Genomic DNA, 18,977 nt, shown 5'->3' with positions numbered 1-18,977 from the left:
GAAACCAAAAGAAGGTGAACAACTTGAAGAGCTTTGTAGACCTCTATCCAATTTTAGTTTCCAGAAACAGTATATTATGTATTTCGTGTGTTATTGAACGTTACCGCACTATCCCAAGACGTATTCTTTCTGTCAAAAATAAGATACTGAGGATAAGTATTTATCCTTAGAATTCAAAATCTTAGAAGTAGTCTGAAAATGAGTGCTTTCTGGGAAGCCAACAGGTATGAAAACTTTTCCTGAAAACTAAAGCTAGCACTGTATAAGTATCTAAAATTAATTTTGTGTTGTTTTTTTTTAACTGGTTAAACCAATGACTCGTGTTTATAAGCACACATATCGTGTCTCTAAACCTCTCAAATTACCTTGTATCTTTAACATGGTTGTTTCAGAGTATCAAAGTACCAACAAGTACATAACTGAAATTATCTTGATGCCTTAAAATACTGGTGGGGGGGGGGATAAAAAGACCACAAGCATATTTTAAATTTTTTACTGGAGCAATTTAGACAAGAATTGTATTTCACCATTACTATACCTCTTTTTTCTGCATTATTAATGTATTACATTCTTCTTTCTGTGAGAAGAATTGCTTGTTGGGAATATTGTAGGTTGATTGTAGGTTGGTTTTTGGATGCTGAGGTACAATACCTAGAAATTCATGAAGTAGATCTTTTTTACCTTTTTATAGGCAATATTTATTTGCCCTGTTGTACCTTTCAAAATCAAAGGTTTAATAGAAATTTACAGAATTCTGGCTTTACATCTGATGTGGTTTTTAATTACTGTATTAGAATAGCAGATGCCAAGTAATTTCTGACATAGTTCTTTCTCAGACTGCCAACACCCCCCCCACAAAAAAAAAAAAAAAAAAAAAGTTGATTTTTGGCTTTCTTCTTGTGCTATATAATGCCAAAGGAAGGGGGGAAAAAAAAGTATTCTGAATTCATCTAGATTTTGAATTACATTTGACAATCTTAACAAGATTACCTTTTACATTTGCATGAGGTGTTTGTAATTACAAATATTTATAGCAGTAGCGGCACTCAGATTGAAATAAAATTGTCTGCTTTCATCTGAGGTTTTTCTTGTTTGGTTGGTTGTTTTTTTTTTACCACAGATAGTTCTAGTATGGTAAAACTTTTTTTGGTGCAGTACCTATGAAATAAAACTTCACTGGCTTAAGATAAAGACTGTGATAAATTATAATTGTATATTTTCAAGTAGTTGATAGAAAACATGAATAACAATGTTTCTGCAGTATTTTTGCTACTAGAAGCCAAAATTGGAGGGAAGAACTTTTTTTGTTGCTGAGCTGTGTTGTTGGGGGGTTATTGGTTGTTGGTTTTTTATTTTTCAAGGAGTCTTACTAGAACATCCTTTTATCCAGTTTTACATATGGAGCTCCATTGCCATTCCAAAGATACCTTAGTCACATATAGTAATAGCTGTAGTCTTAAAAAAAATTAATCCAGTCATGATGCTGCCATCAAGATTCCTTGTCTCTGCTTTACACAGGAACACATAGCAGTTGCTATTCACTAAAGTATTTCTGGAAGCCCTAAAGCAGAATTAACGTTAAGTGTCTTAATTGTTTTCCCTGAAATTAGAAGTAATTTGGTTCATTTTCTGAAATATTTTAGCAAAAGTTGTATACGTCAGTTTGTAGTAAAGAGAGGGGAAGCTGCCCTGAAAGAGGACAGTTCAGGATGTTTCCTTTGGTTGGCCTTTTGAGGAGGGCTCTCTCTCCAAAGGCTCGGCAGTAGACCACAGCAGCCTTTTCCTGTCTGAAGGGTTCATGTTGAGAGATGTGGGGCTGGGCAGGAAAACTCCTCCTGCCAGCAGTTGCGTGAGAGTGCCTGCCCCGAGGGAGGTGAACGGGCTCCGGGAAAGCTTGCTTTCCAGGTGGTGGGGCCGTGGCAGCTACAGCCATGCTCTGCTGTCTGTCACTTCTCTGGCCGTTGCTCGAGCTCTGCTGCCCGTCACCTGGTACTTTGCTCTGCTAGCTGTCATTACTGCTCTGTTTTTCCATCCTTCACCTTTGATTGGTTTGTCTGACTTTGAGTAATCTGAGGAGGATAGTGATAATGATGGAGGTGTAACTGCTCCGAAAGAGGGAGCGAGGGTGTTCCCCGTAAGAGGTTTCTGTCAGGGGTTCAGTCTTGCAGATGAAGCAGCTGAATTTGGTTGGTGATAAAGCAATATTTCTTCTAAGAATTCAGAGTGGGTACATGTACGTAGGGACTTAATGCACACCATTGAAATACCCAGAGACCACGTATGACTTGGATGATGTTTTAAAGCCATCACATCTCTCAGGTGATGGTCACATCATACGTGTGACCTGTCTGTATTAAACCAGTGTGTGTGTATTAGATACCTGCATGTGTCCCCGCTGTTATGTTAATTCTTATGGGGAAAACTACTTTGCTGACAACAGAATCACTAACCATTGCACTCTTCAGAAACACATCCTTGGTGAAAAGCAGGATACGACTGTTGTTAAGTAGGATGGGCCTTACCAAAAGAGGTTTGAACTGTTGGTGTGAAATTGGGAAGAGGATAAACTTGTAGTCACTAGTCTGCCCTTCCAAAAAGTTTGGCCTCAATTCCGGTAGTCAGGCCATTCTGTAAAAACTTCCAGATACCGTTTTGATTCAGATTACTTGATCCCAATAAATAACCCGTGTGAGACGATTATCTCAATGCCAAGTGGTAAGTACCACACACGCGTGATTTCTCTTCTTGATTTGCCAAGAGCTTATTTGTAGTTTTCTTAAAGCAAGTGGCGGTTTCCTTCCTCTCTGCTTTCCCATCGACTTTATAGTCAGCTTTTGTTTCGCCGTGGAGTTCTTCATGCGTGTATGTTCAGCATGAAGAGGTTTGGGGTTTTTTATTATTTTAAGGAAGGAGTTCTTAACCTGTTCAGCATGTTAACTTGCTAATTTCTGTATTATCTTTACTTTGTGACTGCATGCAGAAAGATGTGTTTCAAACTTCTTATGTCTTTTGTATGCGTGGTATGTCTCGCTTGGTTCTCCAACAGGATAATTCTAGTCTGTGGCATGCTGGAGGCCTTGCGTTACCTATAAGGAGAATTCCCAAAGTAATTTTGTACACAGTAATGTGTGTGCAGTAGTACTTGTGTGCAGGACAAGGCAGTTGTGCAGGAAGGGGGTTTGTCTCTGAAGCAGTAGAAGTAGCACTCATGATGTGTGTGCTGAAGTTTGAGATGTTTTGATCTAATCTGTTCCCACAGTTGTGCATTCATCTGGCTGAGTCAGCTGGTCCCAGCCTCCCTGGCTGTAAATTTAAACGTTTTGGGAACAAAAGGGAAGCTCCTGCCCAGATCATGAACAGAGGAACTTTTCTGTGCAGTTCTGAGAATATTTTGATTTCTCTGCTGAAGGATCAGCTTCTGAGAATATGGATGTGATTGATGGGCTGAAAGAGATGTGGAAGATTTCATTGGCATGGCCTGTCTGTAGTTCTCCAGTTCTCCTTTCTGTCTGCTTCTCAGGTTCCAAGAATTTTAAGGAATTCATTCAAAAGTCATTGACTATGACTTTTATTAGGAAGACAGAATACTTAGACTACCCTGCAGAGTTACCTCCTCATTACCACATTTACCCCTCCTCATTCAGGCAAGGTTGAATTTTCTGTCTTGGATTTTCACTCGGATTATTGGTTATTACTAAATGGAATAATATTGTCAGGTGTTCAGTCACATAAATAGGCTCCCAAACTATAACTGCATAGTATCAAATGTATACTGACTGTTTGATGTCCTATAGTAATTGCCTAATTGCTGTATCAACTTTTAGCTAAATGTGCTGAGAAATGTAAATTTGATTTGTACCAAACAGCATGTGACAGCTGGTGATTGGGTGCTGGATATTTGGGGTTCCACAATTCTTTACAAGCCAGCTGATCAAATCTTTTGATGCTTTTCCTATTTGCCTTATGAAAAGGTGATTGTTTGTGGAATAAGCTTGTCTAAATATGTTATCCAGTGCAATTGGTTAATATAGTCCTAAAGACCCTGATTCTAACCTAAAAGCAAATATTTTTTACAACACTTTAACATAGATCTGTAGAATAAGATGAAACTGCTACCTAGAAACATGGATAAATACTGTGATAGAACCTGTTATTAAATACAACAACCTCATAAATTTGTATGCAAAGGCAACTCACTGCAAAGACTCTTCAAGATGCATTTTTTGATGGAGAGATAAGTAACTGAAATAAGAAAAAGAAATTGTGGTCTTTAGGAACGTTGTTATATTAATTCTTTGATATTATGGAAAAATGCAATATTCTTGTTGTGGTGAGCTTGCAAATGTAGACATTTCATCTGATATCTGCCTGCAGCTACTGTTATATAAGTATTTGAACATAAGTGGAGACAACAGGGTTTTGGGGGGATAGGGCAGGGAGAGCTAGAGATGAGGTCATCATTTGGAAATTATAAGAAAAAAATAATACAGCTCAGTTAATAATACAATCAGTTGTCCTCTCATATAATGCAGTGGGGAGGGCAGGGTGGGTATTAAAGGATTTTTTTCTACCCCTAACTTAAATTTTTAATGTTAAAAACCCAAAATTTAAGTCCTGCATAATTCAATTTTTTCTTGAACAAAGAGGTTAACTGGAGAATTGGTAATTCTGTGATTAAAAACATAGCAAGCAAGGGAAACCATTTTTAAAGAAGGGAGGAAGCAGTCTTTAATGAGACTTTAAGGTTACTTTCTCTCAGCATTCACTTCATTGAAAAATTTGAAGAAAAAAATTTCAGGAGAATAAAAGTCTTGTAGAAGATTTAGGCTCTCAAGTTGTTTCACTGAGGAGCTGGAAGAATTCCCAACTTATGTCAGACACAGTTCTTCTGAGAAGGGTTAAAAACAGCCCGTTGTTTGTTCCCAGCATAAAAAGTAACAATTTTAAAAGTAGTTTTTAAGATTTCTCTATAAAAAGAAAGTTTATAAAAAGGTGCAGACTGTTTCTTCCCTATCCCAACCCTAAAAGTAAAACTTTGTTGTTTTTCTTAAGCTCTTCCTTTAATCTTCCAGAGACACACTGTGGTGCACTTATTTTCATGCCTTTTATTATATTGCAGCCATTATGTGATAGCCATATTATAGTTCATAATTTGTATTTTTTTAAACCTTTTGTATTTTTTTTTTTAATCTCTGACTACTTGACAATGAAACTGCAATGAGTAAATGGTCAAATATTCGAAGTACATCTTTGACAGGTGAGCTGCGTGTGCCACAGACAGAAGAGTTTTCTGTTTGAATGGATATTGAGCTCAGGCTGTCTGTGGGATGCTTTCCTTATACTAACATCAGAAATTATTTGCACTTCCTGCTGGATCATGAATGCAAAAAATCCTGGAAAAGGTCAAGCAAGATTCAGTCTTGCCAAGTGTATTACTCTGGTACCAGTATTTGGTTTCTCCACTGATGGGTTGTCTGTTCAAACCAGCAACGCTCTTGCAACATCTAAGTCAAAACTTAAGTGTGATGTCTACGGTCTTTACAAAGACAGGCAGGATACAAGTTAGTCCAGTATCAGCTATTTAGTTGAAGTATACACAACATATGTCTTCCAGGCTGGCCTGTATTACAGAGTGGAGGACTTTCATGCTTGGGCAGACCTCTCACCTGTCTCATGTGGAGTAAGTTAGGATTTCGAGTGGTAATCTCATCTCTTCTCTTGTCCAAGGCACGATTAACTCTATTGATGTCCTTTCTGACAGTCATTTGTCTGACCTGTTCATAAATATTTCAGAGACTCTTCAGGCAGTCTGCTTCCCTTTTCTGAGGTTTAGGACTAACTGGTATGCCCTAAAATATTTCTGTAATCTGCTCTGTAAGGCTGTGTTTAGCAGCAGTATCATATCCTTCTGATCAGGTTGACGTCAGAGTCTTCTCTCTTAAAGCAACTCCTGCACTGTATGTTTTCCTCATCTGAAAACACCTTTCCTGGGAATGAAGGATAGGGTAGACCATTTTATTTGGCCCCTTTGGACTCTCCCTGTTGTCTGTACCATCTTATAAAAATTGATTATTTTAGTAGGTTTTGTTTTGGCTTAGATGGCAGAAGAAATTTAGTCCACTGAAGCCATGTCATACATTACTCCACAAAGAAAAAGTAATTCTTACCTTAAGTTTTTTTCCAGAGTGGTTTTTTCTTTGTTTTGTTTTGGTGGCTTTCCTTTTTTTTTTTTTTAAAATCATCCACTCTTTTCTTTTCTCAATCTTTGTAAAGAGGAGCAGGTATGAAGCCAAACCTTACCATTTGTTCAGGGAAAACTCAAAAAATCTCCAAACTATACATGTCTCGGTGTGATGGTGTGCTCTCCCCCACCACAGCCTGACCTTTATCTCCCGTAACCCTGTTCAAGCAATAACCAGTGATGGTCGCAATGGATGTATCTGGTCATGATGGCTGCATCTGGCTCAAAGTGGACTTGGGAGACAGATAACAACACAATAGCCTAGGGCTATTGTGCGATGCACCCACCTAACCACAGTGAAGAAACTAAAATCTGTGGTCGGTATGCAAGTATGACTATGAGTCAATCATCTTACCCCCAGAAACAGTGAGCAGCCCAAGAGCCCTTTGAGCTCTCCTGCACGGCAGCGGGCTGCACGCCAGGATCTCCCCTTGAGTAGGGATGCCTCGCAAGGTTACTCCTCGAGGTTGAGATTCCTTGCCGCAACAGATCCTTGGTAAGTGACTAAAAGCATGCTAAACTTTGAAATCTTAGCTAAGTGATATAAAGGATTGATTTCACATACATAATCCTTTAGACATAAACTGTTGACCAAGTCTGGGACTAGGACTGGATCCGGCTGCACCTAGATGCCTTTCTGAGAAGGAGTTTAGAAAGCAAGGGGGTCCTTTCTGAACCTCATGACTCAACGGGAGGGTCTCCCTCACAGTTTCGTCCTGTGCTCTTTGCAGTAAATAATTAAGTGTACCTTCCCATCAAATCTTGTTAAATCACTGTCACATTTACCATTGAACCTAGTTAATTCCTTGTTCTGTATCAATAAAGTACATTTTTGCCTTCTCTCTTACGAATGAAGTGCACTCTCACTCCGTCCATAACACTTGGCTACTTGGCTCAAGAATGGTATTACATGGGTAGTCTTTGATTTGACTGTCTCTGCTTGGCTGGAAAAGTGAAATTAGTCTCTCTCCAGGTTAAAGCTTGCTGATCCAGAATTTTGGTGGCCTTTTAGCTCCTCTTGTAAAGCACTGTAACATATGAAGTTTGGCCTCTATTACAGCTTCAGGGTCAGGTGATTGCCTTGCTCTTCTCCTTTGCTTAAATAAGAGTGTTATCACTCATCTTGTATTGCAAGTCAGAGAGATTAATTGTACAGACAGATGGCTTGAAACAGGCAGGTTATTACAATCATAGTCCTTCTATATGTAGTGCATATGGATTCTGTGAGCTGCCATTCTCTCCTGCTATTTTCATGTCCTTTGCCACATGGATTCTCAATTGACTGAGGCACAACTAGGCATGCACAAAGGGTTTTTTCTTCTTTCTTGACATATGCAAACCCCACCTCAGTTACAGAAGAACAGACACTGCTTCTGAAAGAAATCTGATTTGTTGTGTGTGGGCATGTATGCGCCCCAGAAGAGGAATTAATATGGCCAGTATAATTATTACTGAGTAAGTAGTTGTTTACTCTTGGTCTTGAATTGGCATGATTTGTGATGGTACAACATAGTGTTCTACCAAGCTCCCTTCTATTACCCAGATTCCCAGTGCTTTTTAAAAATGGTTTGGTTTTCTTAAATAATTGTTCAAAATAATACTTTAGGTTTTATAGGTTGTGAAAAGACCTTTGAAAATGTGGACTCAGTGCACACCAATACAGGAAGGACTGTCTCAAATTAGAGAGGGACTAAAAAAGGTATTCTGAGAGATGCATCAAATTCCTGTTCAAGCTAACAAAAGTAGCTCAGTTATCTAATCCAGATAACTATGAATATTAGTCTTCCTACCTATTTCACCCCTCTCTGAAGAAGAGGAAGTGTGGAATTGATCTCACACCCTACAGGCTGTTCAGAGAGACTGTTCACTTTTGCACTGTTTGTGTCAGTTAAGGAAAGATATTGCTGCTTCACATTCTTTCAGGCCAGTGTTTAAATTCCAGTCTGGAAACCATTACTAAAAAACATGGTGGAAAGCAGCAAGGTATTCAGCTTTCCTGTGGAGTCACCTGAATACCTGCAGAAACTCTGTTTAGAACTGGGTGTGCAGTCAGAGACTGATTTATTTAACTCTGATATTTAGGGTTTGTAGAGAAGGGTTTGGGGATTTTGCTTTTAATTTGTGCAACTGAGTAGGTTCTAAAGCTCAGAGCTTTTGCTGAGTTAAATAGTAAAGACTATGTCTCCTTCTCTTGGAGTTACTCGTTTATTCAGGTTTAATGATCCAAATGAAGCATTTGCTTATTAAGTACGTAATTTAAAATGTATTGGATGTTTACACATTTACTAGCTTTAAAGTGTTCTTAAGTGTTACCTCTTTAATAATGACTTTTTAATGCTCTTGTGTTTAATTCCCTAGCTACCTCTTTCTTTAAAACCATGAATGAAAGTAAAGCAAGCAAGCGGACAGTGGCTTTGTAAGACCTCTGCAAAGATACATGAGAGGAGGACTTATTCATAGTGTCTACTTTTAGGCTGCCTTTGGGAAATCAAATCTTAGAAGGCCAAGTTGGAAGCTGAGGTTCCATACATGTCAAGTGTTGGTTGTTTCTAATTGCTCCCTGGAGACACCTAAATCAGATGTCTGAAATGGTCTCTGTGAATACCCCATGCTATGGCCCTGTTCTGTGTCTGCCAGCCTTTCAGTGCAAGGGATCAGATATTCCTTCAAGGTGGTATGACAGAGGATCGTGTTCCTGCTGAGTTTCATTAGAATATAACAAACTGAGGAAACTAAGTAAAGCATTTAACTGTAAACTTTCTGAAAACAAGTAAATTTATATTTTTAAAAAACTGTATAAATTATACTACTCATATGTACAAATATTGTTGAGTAGTGTTCTTGTAGGAATTCCACTTATTAGCGGTAGGTTATTTTGTCCCTTGTATATTGCTTGGTTTTTTTTCTGCTAGCAACTGTTGTATATCCTGTAGAAATCCCCAGACTTCTATTGTTAATATGTTGTGAAACTTACTCCCATTTTCAGGCTCATACAGATTACAAAGTCCTAACAAAGTGATGAATGTTTTAAGTATGATGCACGGCTATTTGTGATGTGAATCCCAGACTACGTTCTTTTTTGCACTGTGTATTTCCAACTACAAAACAAAATATGGCTACAGACAATGCAGAAGAGTCTTTTCTGTATCTTAGAAACACAAATAAAAACCCATGAAGTTTCCCTTGTTGTGGAACAGAACAGCCACATACTTTACATTTTGTAAGATCCATCTGATGTTCCAGTCCAATCTCAGGCAGAGCAATGTGCAGTACTTTCTGAAAAGAACGGCCATGTTAAGTGGCAGGAACATGACTGTAAAATACACATTATATCTGTTTCAGTCTGCACGCTGGTAGTGACAGGTGCTCAATGGTTGTCAGCATCCTTGTCAGCACGGAGACTCCTTTGACATTAAAGTCACCAGCTCGGTCCTGATGCTGCGCAGCTCTATTGGCAGTTCCATCAGGCTGCAGCCGATCAGCGAATGTCAGAGCCTCCGCTGTTCTTCTGGTACGTCGCCAGCCCTCTGTGTTTTCAGGCTGGCCTTGCCTGTTATTTGAACTTGCCACGCTTCCTCAGCAGCTTTCCTGTGGGAAATGAGCGGATAGGTCATGGGTGTGTAGGTATCTTCAGGGCAATGCAAAACCACATCCAAAGTGACTTGCATAAAGGTTGTAACGATTACCGTTGCTTTAAGCCAATCAATGGGTAGAGTACCCAGGGACTCATTAAGTGGCATTTGTGGTGTCTGTAACAGAGTTTTGAGCTGTATTTCAGGAAATGTGGTGACAGCCTTTAATGTCTAATTGACCTCTTCTCTTTGTTTCGCTTTCCATATTTCCTTCTGATGTGTTCCCCCGTGGCAGCAAACAGCCCTGCTCAGTATTCTGAACTTCTGCTCGGAGCTGCAGCACCTCAGCCTGGGCAGCTGCGTCATGGTGAGTACTTACACCATGCCGGGGTGTGGGTGTGTGCCTGTGTGCATGCTTGCTTTGCAACTAGACCTAGGTTTGTGTTTCACGAAGACATGTTAAATGCTAAGTTGGCATTATTCTATACTCTCTTGAAAGGTCCAAGATGAATGCAGCTTAGTCATATACTTAAGGGTTACATACTAGTTTAGTAGGCCTAAAACATAGCTTGTAGGCTTTCTCATAGTTCTTCATCCTCTTCCTAAATTTTGGTGCATTATTTATATGCATAATCACTTTTTCTTTCCAACACTAATCAAGACTTATTTATTTTTATTCAGTCCAAACCATCATTCCTAGCAGACTAACGCTTGTGTCTGACCCTACAGTATTAACCATGAGAGAAATATTTTCAGCAAAAGCTGTTTGAGTCATAGACTTGCTGGGCGCACTCATTGATTTAAAGAAACAGAGCACAGGGACAGCAGCAATTCCTGCAGGGCACTCATCTGAGCCCTAATGCATGTGCGTGCCAGAGCTGCATGTAGTGGGATTCTGGCTTGCTGCTGTCCCTGGTGGTAGACACACCAGATCACTTATCAGGGAGACAGCTGACCTTCCTCGTCATTCAAGAAGCAAGTGACAAAGCAGAATTGGCTCAGCCTTCCCTGCTTTGACTCATGGACAGAAGAGGAAGGCAGCGTGACTACGTTTTTCCAACAGTCCTTGTCTTCCTATGGTTTTTGATAGTGGATTTCATTCCTTCTGCCTGTATAATGGGACCCTATTTCAGTCCCTTTGGCTTGCCCAAGGTAACCAATAAGACTTCCATAAGGAGATACAGCAGCTGATCAACCTAGCATGGAAATAAGCACATTCTTCAGTCTGGATGTGCTTATAGTGGCAGTGCCTATGGTCATAAAAAGAGTTTTAATCATCTTTTGAAGGAAAAACAACTGCACAATAAAAAGAAGGGGGTTTCAAAGAAAAATAACTTTTCACTGCATTTTCACTGATCTTCAGAATTAAGTGAATTTAAAAACACCTATGTCTGGGGGTTGATAGGAATTTTATTTTATTTTTGTCTTTTGTAAAAGTAGACCTTGCTGTACTCTACAATGAATAATTTTCAGAGCTCTTTAGAAATGACAAATGCTCAAGACAGATCTGTAGGTGTGTTAGCAAGCAAATCTTGAAACACCTGTGTATGTCTGGAAAGATGGTATACATGACAAAGTGTTTACTTTCCTTGCAGATTGAAGACTATGATCTTATAGCAAGCATGATGGGAGCAAAATGCAAAAAGCTTCGCAGTCTGGATTTGTGGAGATGTAAAAACATAACTGAAAGTGGAATAGCAGAATTGGCTTCAGGCTGCCAGCTTTTGGAAGAACTTGATCTTGGCTGGTGCCCTATGTTACAGAGCAGTACAGGCTGTTTCACAAACCTTGCACGTAAACTCCCGAACTTGCAAAAGCTCTTTCTTACAGCCAACAGGTCTGTGTGTGACACAGACATTGAGGAGCTTGCTGCTAACTGTACGCATTTACGGCAGCTGGATATATTGGGTAAGAAAATGTAGAACTATTGGTATATTTCTTACTGTGTCTCAAAAGCCTTGCAGTTAAAAATGAGTCCTTAAGACAAAACTGTCTTCTAGACATATTTTTAAATAAATATTTCTTAAAATTATGGTTTAGCATATGAAAAAAAAGAGGCAAGTTTTACTTGCTGCAGTGAGTTTCTGATATAGAATCCAGTGGATTTATACCAACCATGTAATTTGACTGTTTAGGATGAATTGCTTAAACTGAGATTTAAGTGTGAGTTTTTTCCAATAACTTTTAGTTTCCTGACCATTAGTTTTTTTAACTGAAATCTTTATCTTTCGACTGTCAGAAGATCCAATTTCTTCTCCTTCTTTCTGCTTTTGTTTGTTGTTTTATTTCTGTGCAGCGTGACAAAGTATATGTATAGTGCAAGTCTGTGATCAATAAACAGATTTCTGCTTTTATGCAATATAGATACACCAAGCAATATTCAATTTCTTTGTCACTTTTACCAGGAAGTTAATTTGACTCATTAAAGAGGAAGAGGTAATTAACAGCAAAATGTAAAATGCACTTTTTATACTGAGGTGGGAAGGAAATGATGAGGGGCAAAAAGCATACCAAATCTTAAATTTCTAATCCTCTGCAGCTTCTATAGTTAAAAATATTTTTAGAAATCTAAAGTAAATATACTTTGTACTCTTGAGTAAGGACTTTGAGAAACGTAGTTTTGCATCATATTGAATTTATTCTTTTTATGGTGGAATATGAGGTTTTCTTTTTAAAATAATGTAGGACAGCAGGGATATTTGTGTCATCAAGGTGGGATAAATTTCTTCATGCTTTTACTGACTTATTTTCTCAGGGTTAGTTGAAAAAGGAAGATTTAAATTAAAGGGAAGAAAGTAGCTGCGCTGCCTATTTTTAGTATTTAATAATTTTAATGAAAATATTACATTTAGATTGAGAGAGATGCTGGAAAGAACTGAGAGCCCTCAACTTGAATAATGTTCCAAGCAAGTTTAAGGCTGTCGGCATTTCTCATTATAAAAAATTTACCGTATGGCATCAGATTGTCACTCCAGTATAGCTAGTACACTATTCTACCATGAAATATGGTTTTACTCATCTCTGACTGAGGAAGTTGCCTTCTGACCAACAAAGGGAAAGGAGGATGAACAGATAAAAACTTATCTCCACCTAGTACAGATTGTACAGACTTGATGTATATGTCCACAGGAGATAATGTGTTTTGCGTATCCTTAAGGAAATCTGTTTTGTAGCTGGATTATCAAGGGCTCATTTCCCTATTCAGACATGAAAAATTTCCAAATGGCATAGTGAATGAAGTCTTTCATAAACACGTATGTTCTCCTGACCACGCACTTCCATGCCTTTCTGTTACAATGGCATTGTGTCTGCCCACAAAGTGGTCTGACCTTTTCACTACACCAGAGGCTGCCCAATGAATAGTTTGGCTGTGTTAAGCCTACAGATAGTCTGCTACTTCTGTTGCCTCTTGTTGTGAATGAGTGATTTAGATCGCTTAAAAAATCACCGTCAAAGGTATTAGCAAAAGTGGTTTTAATGTGATTTATAAAAGTGCGACTTAACAAAGTTCAATGGCAAGGTTCACTCTATTAATTACTGCATGGAAGAAACATACACAGGGAAATTGGGTTACACTCGAGTTAGTGATTCACAGAGAGACCGAGGATACAAAAGGGTACGGAGGACCCTCCCGTTGAGTCACGAGGTTCAGAGTAGACCCCCTTGCTTTCTAAACTCCTGATGGAGCTTAGGTGCGGCTGGGTCCGATTTAAGTCTCAGACTTGGACAACGGTTTATGTCTAATGAAAGGAGTATGAAGAGTAAGGAAGACCCTCCCATTGAGTCACGAGGTTCAGAGTAGACCCTCTTGCTTTCTAAACTCCTGATGGAGCTTAGATATGGCTGGGTCCAATTTTAGTCTCAGACTTGGACAATGGTTTATGTCTAAGGGATTATATATGCAAAATTTGTCAATTCAGCATTCAATCAAAGTTACCAAGACAAAATCAAAGTTACCATACTACAAGGTTATGTGCGATATCGGTCACTTACCAAAGATCTGCTGTTGGTAAAAGGTGTCTCTGCCTCGAGGAGCAACCTTGAGAGGTGTCCCAGCTTAAGAGGAGATCACCGCCCTGCAGCCACACTGCCTAGCAGGGAGAGCTCAAAGAAGGCTCACTTTGGCTGTCATATTCATAGATAAAGTGGTTGGCTCGTAGTCAAATTACATGCGTTAGGAAAGATATGCATGAGGCTCCTTGTACCCACAACTTTCTTTGTTCCTTGATAAATGAGTCTTGGAAAAGCCACCCGCTATTCATGTGTCAATCGCATGATAGGTGTTCCAAACTCATATGCATCGATGCTCACTGTGCCACTCGGCTTCTTTGTGGGCTCTCAGAGAACAGATGGGGACCAGAGGAGTTCTTGGCCCGGCCATGGCTCAGGCCTTTACCTCCTTTGGAGCTTGTACTAAACTACTGCTAGTTTGGTTAAGAGATCGAGTGCATCCGTCACACCTCTCTGCCAGCAGTGAAGGTTTGTTGCCGCACTTCTCCTTTAGCATTTGAATTCACGTTTGAATTCAGTTTAACATCTTACTGATGTTTTTGTGGAAAAATAACGTGTGAACATGGAAAAGGAATTTGTTCTGTTCCCTCGGTGCAAGTGGATTTGTAGTCAACCTTTCGCAGTGAGACTGCATGTTTGGTTCAGATAGGTGCTCTCCAGAGGATATCCAGTTGAATTATTTGCAAGATGTTACCAAAACCTTTAATATCCACCTTCCAGACCTCGCTTTCTTCCTTCAGAGGAATACTTAGTGGGGGGGGAAAGGTTGTCTTCTGCTGTAAACGAGTCAGAACAAGGTGATACGATAGATGTGAAGGAGTAACACAGCTTTTTTGGCAACAGCAAGGAAACTGTGTTCATTTCGTAGTCTGAATATAGGAACCATTACAGTCTGTGGTTAAAAGAAGGAGTTGTCAAGTAAAACCACATCGGGTCATCTGGAGGTAGAGTTGCCAGGTGTTCCCATGTAAGTGCAGAAGTCGCTGTTGTCTGAACTAAAGAGCTATTCTCTCACAGTGCAGGAGTACCAAGAAAGTCATAAATCTCTGTATGTGCTCTAAGTTTTGACGGCTGATGTAGGGCCATCCTGTTACTATAAGCTATATAAATGTTTAATATGTTTTTGTCCTTTTGAAGAAGTACGACAACAGGTCTGAAGCTGTTAGAGGCCTGAGGTCAGTGCTCAGCTTTGCAAGAGTAACCTTGAACAGTGGGTCTCCTCTATGATGTGAATGAATGAGAGGTGCTCTCATTATATCCTTTGTCATCTCCCAAGTACAGAAACGTCTGGCTTGTACATGCATTGTGAAGGGTGTAGAAGTATTGCTACTAGGTTAGTAGTGCATGCTGTAAGGGAACTTCTTTTACTTCAACAAAGCTGTGTAAAAGCTTGCGGTTTTTTTGCTATATACAGGCACTTACCTAAGTAGGGATCAGAATGTCTTACCTTGCACTGCAGTCACCAGCATTGACAATACTATACTGGTTTCTCTCTGCAGTTGTTAGAACTTATGAACTTGTCAGGGAAGACTTCTTGTTTCAGTTATAGATTATTTACCACCACAATAGCTTCAGGACTGGAGGAATCTAAGCCTCTGGAAGAAATCTTGTTGAACTGTGTGTCATTCATTTAAGTGTTGCAAAATGGTTGTTATATATACCCTGGATGCTGTTTTCAGGTGGTAGGTCTGGCGACTTGCTACCCATCTTTCCTTTCCTTAGTCTATCTGTTATTGTTTGGCAATTCCCTTGTTGATTCCCTTGAATCAGAGAAGTCCATAGAAGATGAAAATTACCAGTTTTCAAGGGCTCTGTAAAATTATTGGCCCATGTAAAGCATTGTTTGATGGGTGGCTGTGTTTGTGGTGTGTAAAACATACTTCAGAAAGTAAATTTCAGCTTAAAATAAATCATGACTTGGATCCATATCTGCTGTATTATAATACAATTTGGAAGAGGAAGCATGATGTAAGCTTGTCGCTGAGTACATGAGGGTGTGCTTCTTCAAATTTTAGTTCTGAGCTTTCTTTTACCCATTACATACTGAGCTGCCTGCTTACAAGTATCATTTCCTTCTCTGCCCACATCCTTTCCACTGACTGACATGGTGGGTTTCCACCTTGCAGTAGAATGATCCGGCTGTGATCATCTGACAGTTTTGCAGTGATGGACTGCATGATCCAGTGCTATCAGAAGTTAAGTGGACACCTCGAGACCTGTAGTTAAAAACTAGTCTTCAAACTGTGATCGGCGTTGAGCAATGTGACGAGTCAGATGACAACCTGAATTGGCAGTGCCAAAAGCTTTTCTTGTACATCATATCAGCTGCTTAGTTACGTTGCTGTGGGGCTACCACCTGCTGTCAAGGATGAAGAATAAGTCATCTTAACCTCGCTCCCCAAAAGTCCTGACTGCCTCTGTCCTGCACAAAAAGAGTAATGAAAAGTAGACACCCTTGTTACTGCAAAATTCATGTATTCCTATCTACATACCAACACCTCCCACACCTTCCTGAGCAACAGAAAACCCAACTGCCCCCTTGCCAGCTGTCAAAATTTTCAGCTTTATCTTGAGAGCATCAACACATAGTTAGTCAATTCAAACATGAAAATGTGTAGCACGTTAAAATTTAGGATCTGAGTTGTGTGCAATAGATTGAAAATGTAAAGAATAAAAGGCTAGTCTGGCTGGTCTAGGGGAGGAAAGGAAAAGTAAGAATGTTTGAGGGAATAGTGCTAGTTATTTTCAGGGTCTCTACTCTTAAATATTATTTGGTGTGCAGTAGTATCCCTTGCCCTAGAAATTGGGGCTCTGGCAATTTTTATAGCCATCAGACACAGGGCTCCTGAACAGCTCTAGAATTTGAAGACTTGGATATATGATAGATATAAATGCAATCATTTACAGCTAATAAAAATAATTGTTCTAGCAAAGAAATCATTACTCAGAAGTGCCTTTTACAAAGGCGATACCAGAGAATTTTTCCAGGGAATAAACTGAACAACAAAATTAAATAGCAGATTTTAATATACCAGTTAGGTATTTATTCTGAGAAATAGCCGATTAGTCCAAAAGTTGTGGTAAGTAACAAAGCCTCCAAACTCTAGAAAAATGAACTATATAGGTAACTAGCAGGATACATTGCCAGTCTTTGAAAGGCAAAGGAAAATGTGCTGTATTACACTTCTGAAATGCTTTCGAATGTGCTTTTAAGAAATATATATCACTAATTGTACATTGTATAAATAAAAGTAAGGCTGCGGATGGTGTTTGCTTATCCCCTGGTGTGAATAACCAAACCCCAACTAGACTACTGGCTTTTTTAGCTTTTAGAAAAAGGCATTTCCCAACATAAAATTTTAAGCTTGAAGGGGGAAAAAGAAACAGGTGCAGTAAAGCATGTAATTTAGTTACAAATTATTTACAATGTGTTAGTTACAAATTATTAGCCTATTTAGTTACAAATCCATTAAAAATCTTAGATGAAATGGTAGGAGAACTGTCAAAGTTCAGGTAGGAAGGAATGAAGAACATCCTACACAAAAAATCTGTGGCTAGGCATCTAGATCTAGCATTTTCATAGAAACGCACATTTGGATCTTGAAGCTTAAAAGCTGTGATGTGTAAACGAGACTGGTTTTAAATGAAGGTGCTGATGCAGTAGCAATTTTAAGGCTTGGTGGAAAAAAGATGAGTAGCATAATGTGGTATTCCTGGAGTTTCAGTTGGAATGGTAGAGCAAATCCTGCTGGTAGGGTAGTGGTACTATGGTAAAATTATGGTCAAGTGAAGTAAATAACTAAAGCGTATTACAGAATTTCTGTGTATAGCTATAGGGACTGTTACATTAACCACCAGACGGTTGTGGTGACAGTGATCATATAATGATAAGGGAGTTAAAAATCACAATAATAATGACAGGCTTTGATTACCTTTGCGTAGATGGGGTAAAATTTGGGGGCATGATAGCAAAGACTGTTTTCCGGTGATGTTAAACAATGTCTCAAAGCAACTAATCCGAGAACCTACCATAGAAGAAGTGAAGACCACACCTAGGTACCCCCTTGCTTACAAATAAGAGTATGGGAGACTACTAAAAACAGAGGCAGCTTTCTGAAAATGAATCCTGTTCAGAGAAGAAAAATAGGAAGATGAACTCTAGAAAGTGAAACAAAATCACAGTAAGGCAAAATGAGATATTAAGGAACCATCGGCTAAAGGTAAATGCTAAAATTGTATTTCAGATCTGTTAGAAGACCTTTACAGGAGAGTTACTGAGGTTGGCAGATACTCCAGATATAAAGGAGGTTGATAGATACTCCAGAAGTAAAGGATCTCTCAGATACGAGAAGGCCGTTGCAGAACTGTTGTCTGTCCATTAGTGTTCATGGCAAGGGGGATCAAGTAGGCTGCTACATCAGAGCCATTCTTTCCAGGAGATTAGCCTGGAAAGCTGCCTTAAATTGGAATGCCAATATAGAAAGCTTTTGAACAAATCAATACATTGAACAATAATAAATTGTTAGGACTAAATGGTATTTATGCAGCAGTTCTAAATGAGCTCAAATATAGGGCTGTGGAAATCTTATTTCTGGTGTGCGATCCGTCACTTAAATCAGCCTCATCACTAGAGGAATGAAGGGTTACAAACATGGCAAAATCTTTTGTAAAGGGTGCAGGTTAGAAGCTACAAAACAGTAAGATTGTCTTTTGCCCTGTGTAAATCAGTTGCAACCATAAGAAAGTCAGTCAGTCAGTGGACATGAAGGCCATTACGATATGGTGAAGGAGAGCTGCATCCCTATGAGGATAGTTATGCCTCTCCAATCTTTTAGAATTCCTTGGAGTTCTTGGTGGTGGTGAGCACTGATACAGTCCATAGAAGATTGGATTTTAAAAAGCTTTAGCCAAGGTTGTTCTGCTTTTGTAACTTAGCTCCTGGATTGTAATGAGTGTTTCAAAGATAGACAACAGAGGATAAGAACATATCATCTCTTTTCACAGTGAAGTTATGTCACTGCTGTGGTAACCAAGGATCTGTACTGATCTGCTCATAAGTAATCCAGGCAAAGGGGTGAAAAACGCTGTACGAGAGGGTAATGCACAGATATTCAGGGTAAAAAAATCTTAAGCTGAAGAACTTAATGCTGAAA

The 18,977-nt window shown here is 39.2% G+C and overlaps 1 protein-coding gene across 15 annotated transcripts in view; it reads left to right on the top strand.

Moving 5' to 3' along the window:
- The window catches only part of FBXL4 (F-box and leucine rich repeat protein 4), a 74,612-nt gene that overhangs the window by 43,305 nt on the left and 12,330 nt on the right, over positions 1-18,977 (top strand). For all 15 annotated transcript variants that reach the window (XR_012041425.1, XM_072855529.1, XM_072855543.1 and 12 more), the window contains 2 exons: positions 10,109-10,180; positions 11,409-11,721. Coding sequence is in view for 14 of the 15 variants with exons in the window: in XM_072855529.1 (XP_072711630.1) it covers positions 10,109-10,180; positions 11,409-11,721 (385 nt within the window). In the remaining variant the exon portion in view is untranslated. The remainder of the gene's footprint in view (positions 1-10,108; positions 10,181-11,408; positions 11,722-18,977) is intronic.

Source organism: Ciconia boyciana, chromosome 3 (assembly GCF_034638445.1).
Source record: "Ciconia boyciana chromosome 3, ASM3463844v1, whole genome shotgun sequence".
Classification (NCBI taxonomy): domain Eukaryota; kingdom Metazoa; phylum Chordata; class Aves; order Ciconiiformes; family Ciconiidae; genus Ciconia; species Ciconia boyciana.
The sequence above is the reverse complement of the archived record's forward strand: the minus strand, read 5'-3'. Positions and strand labels throughout refer to the sequence as shown.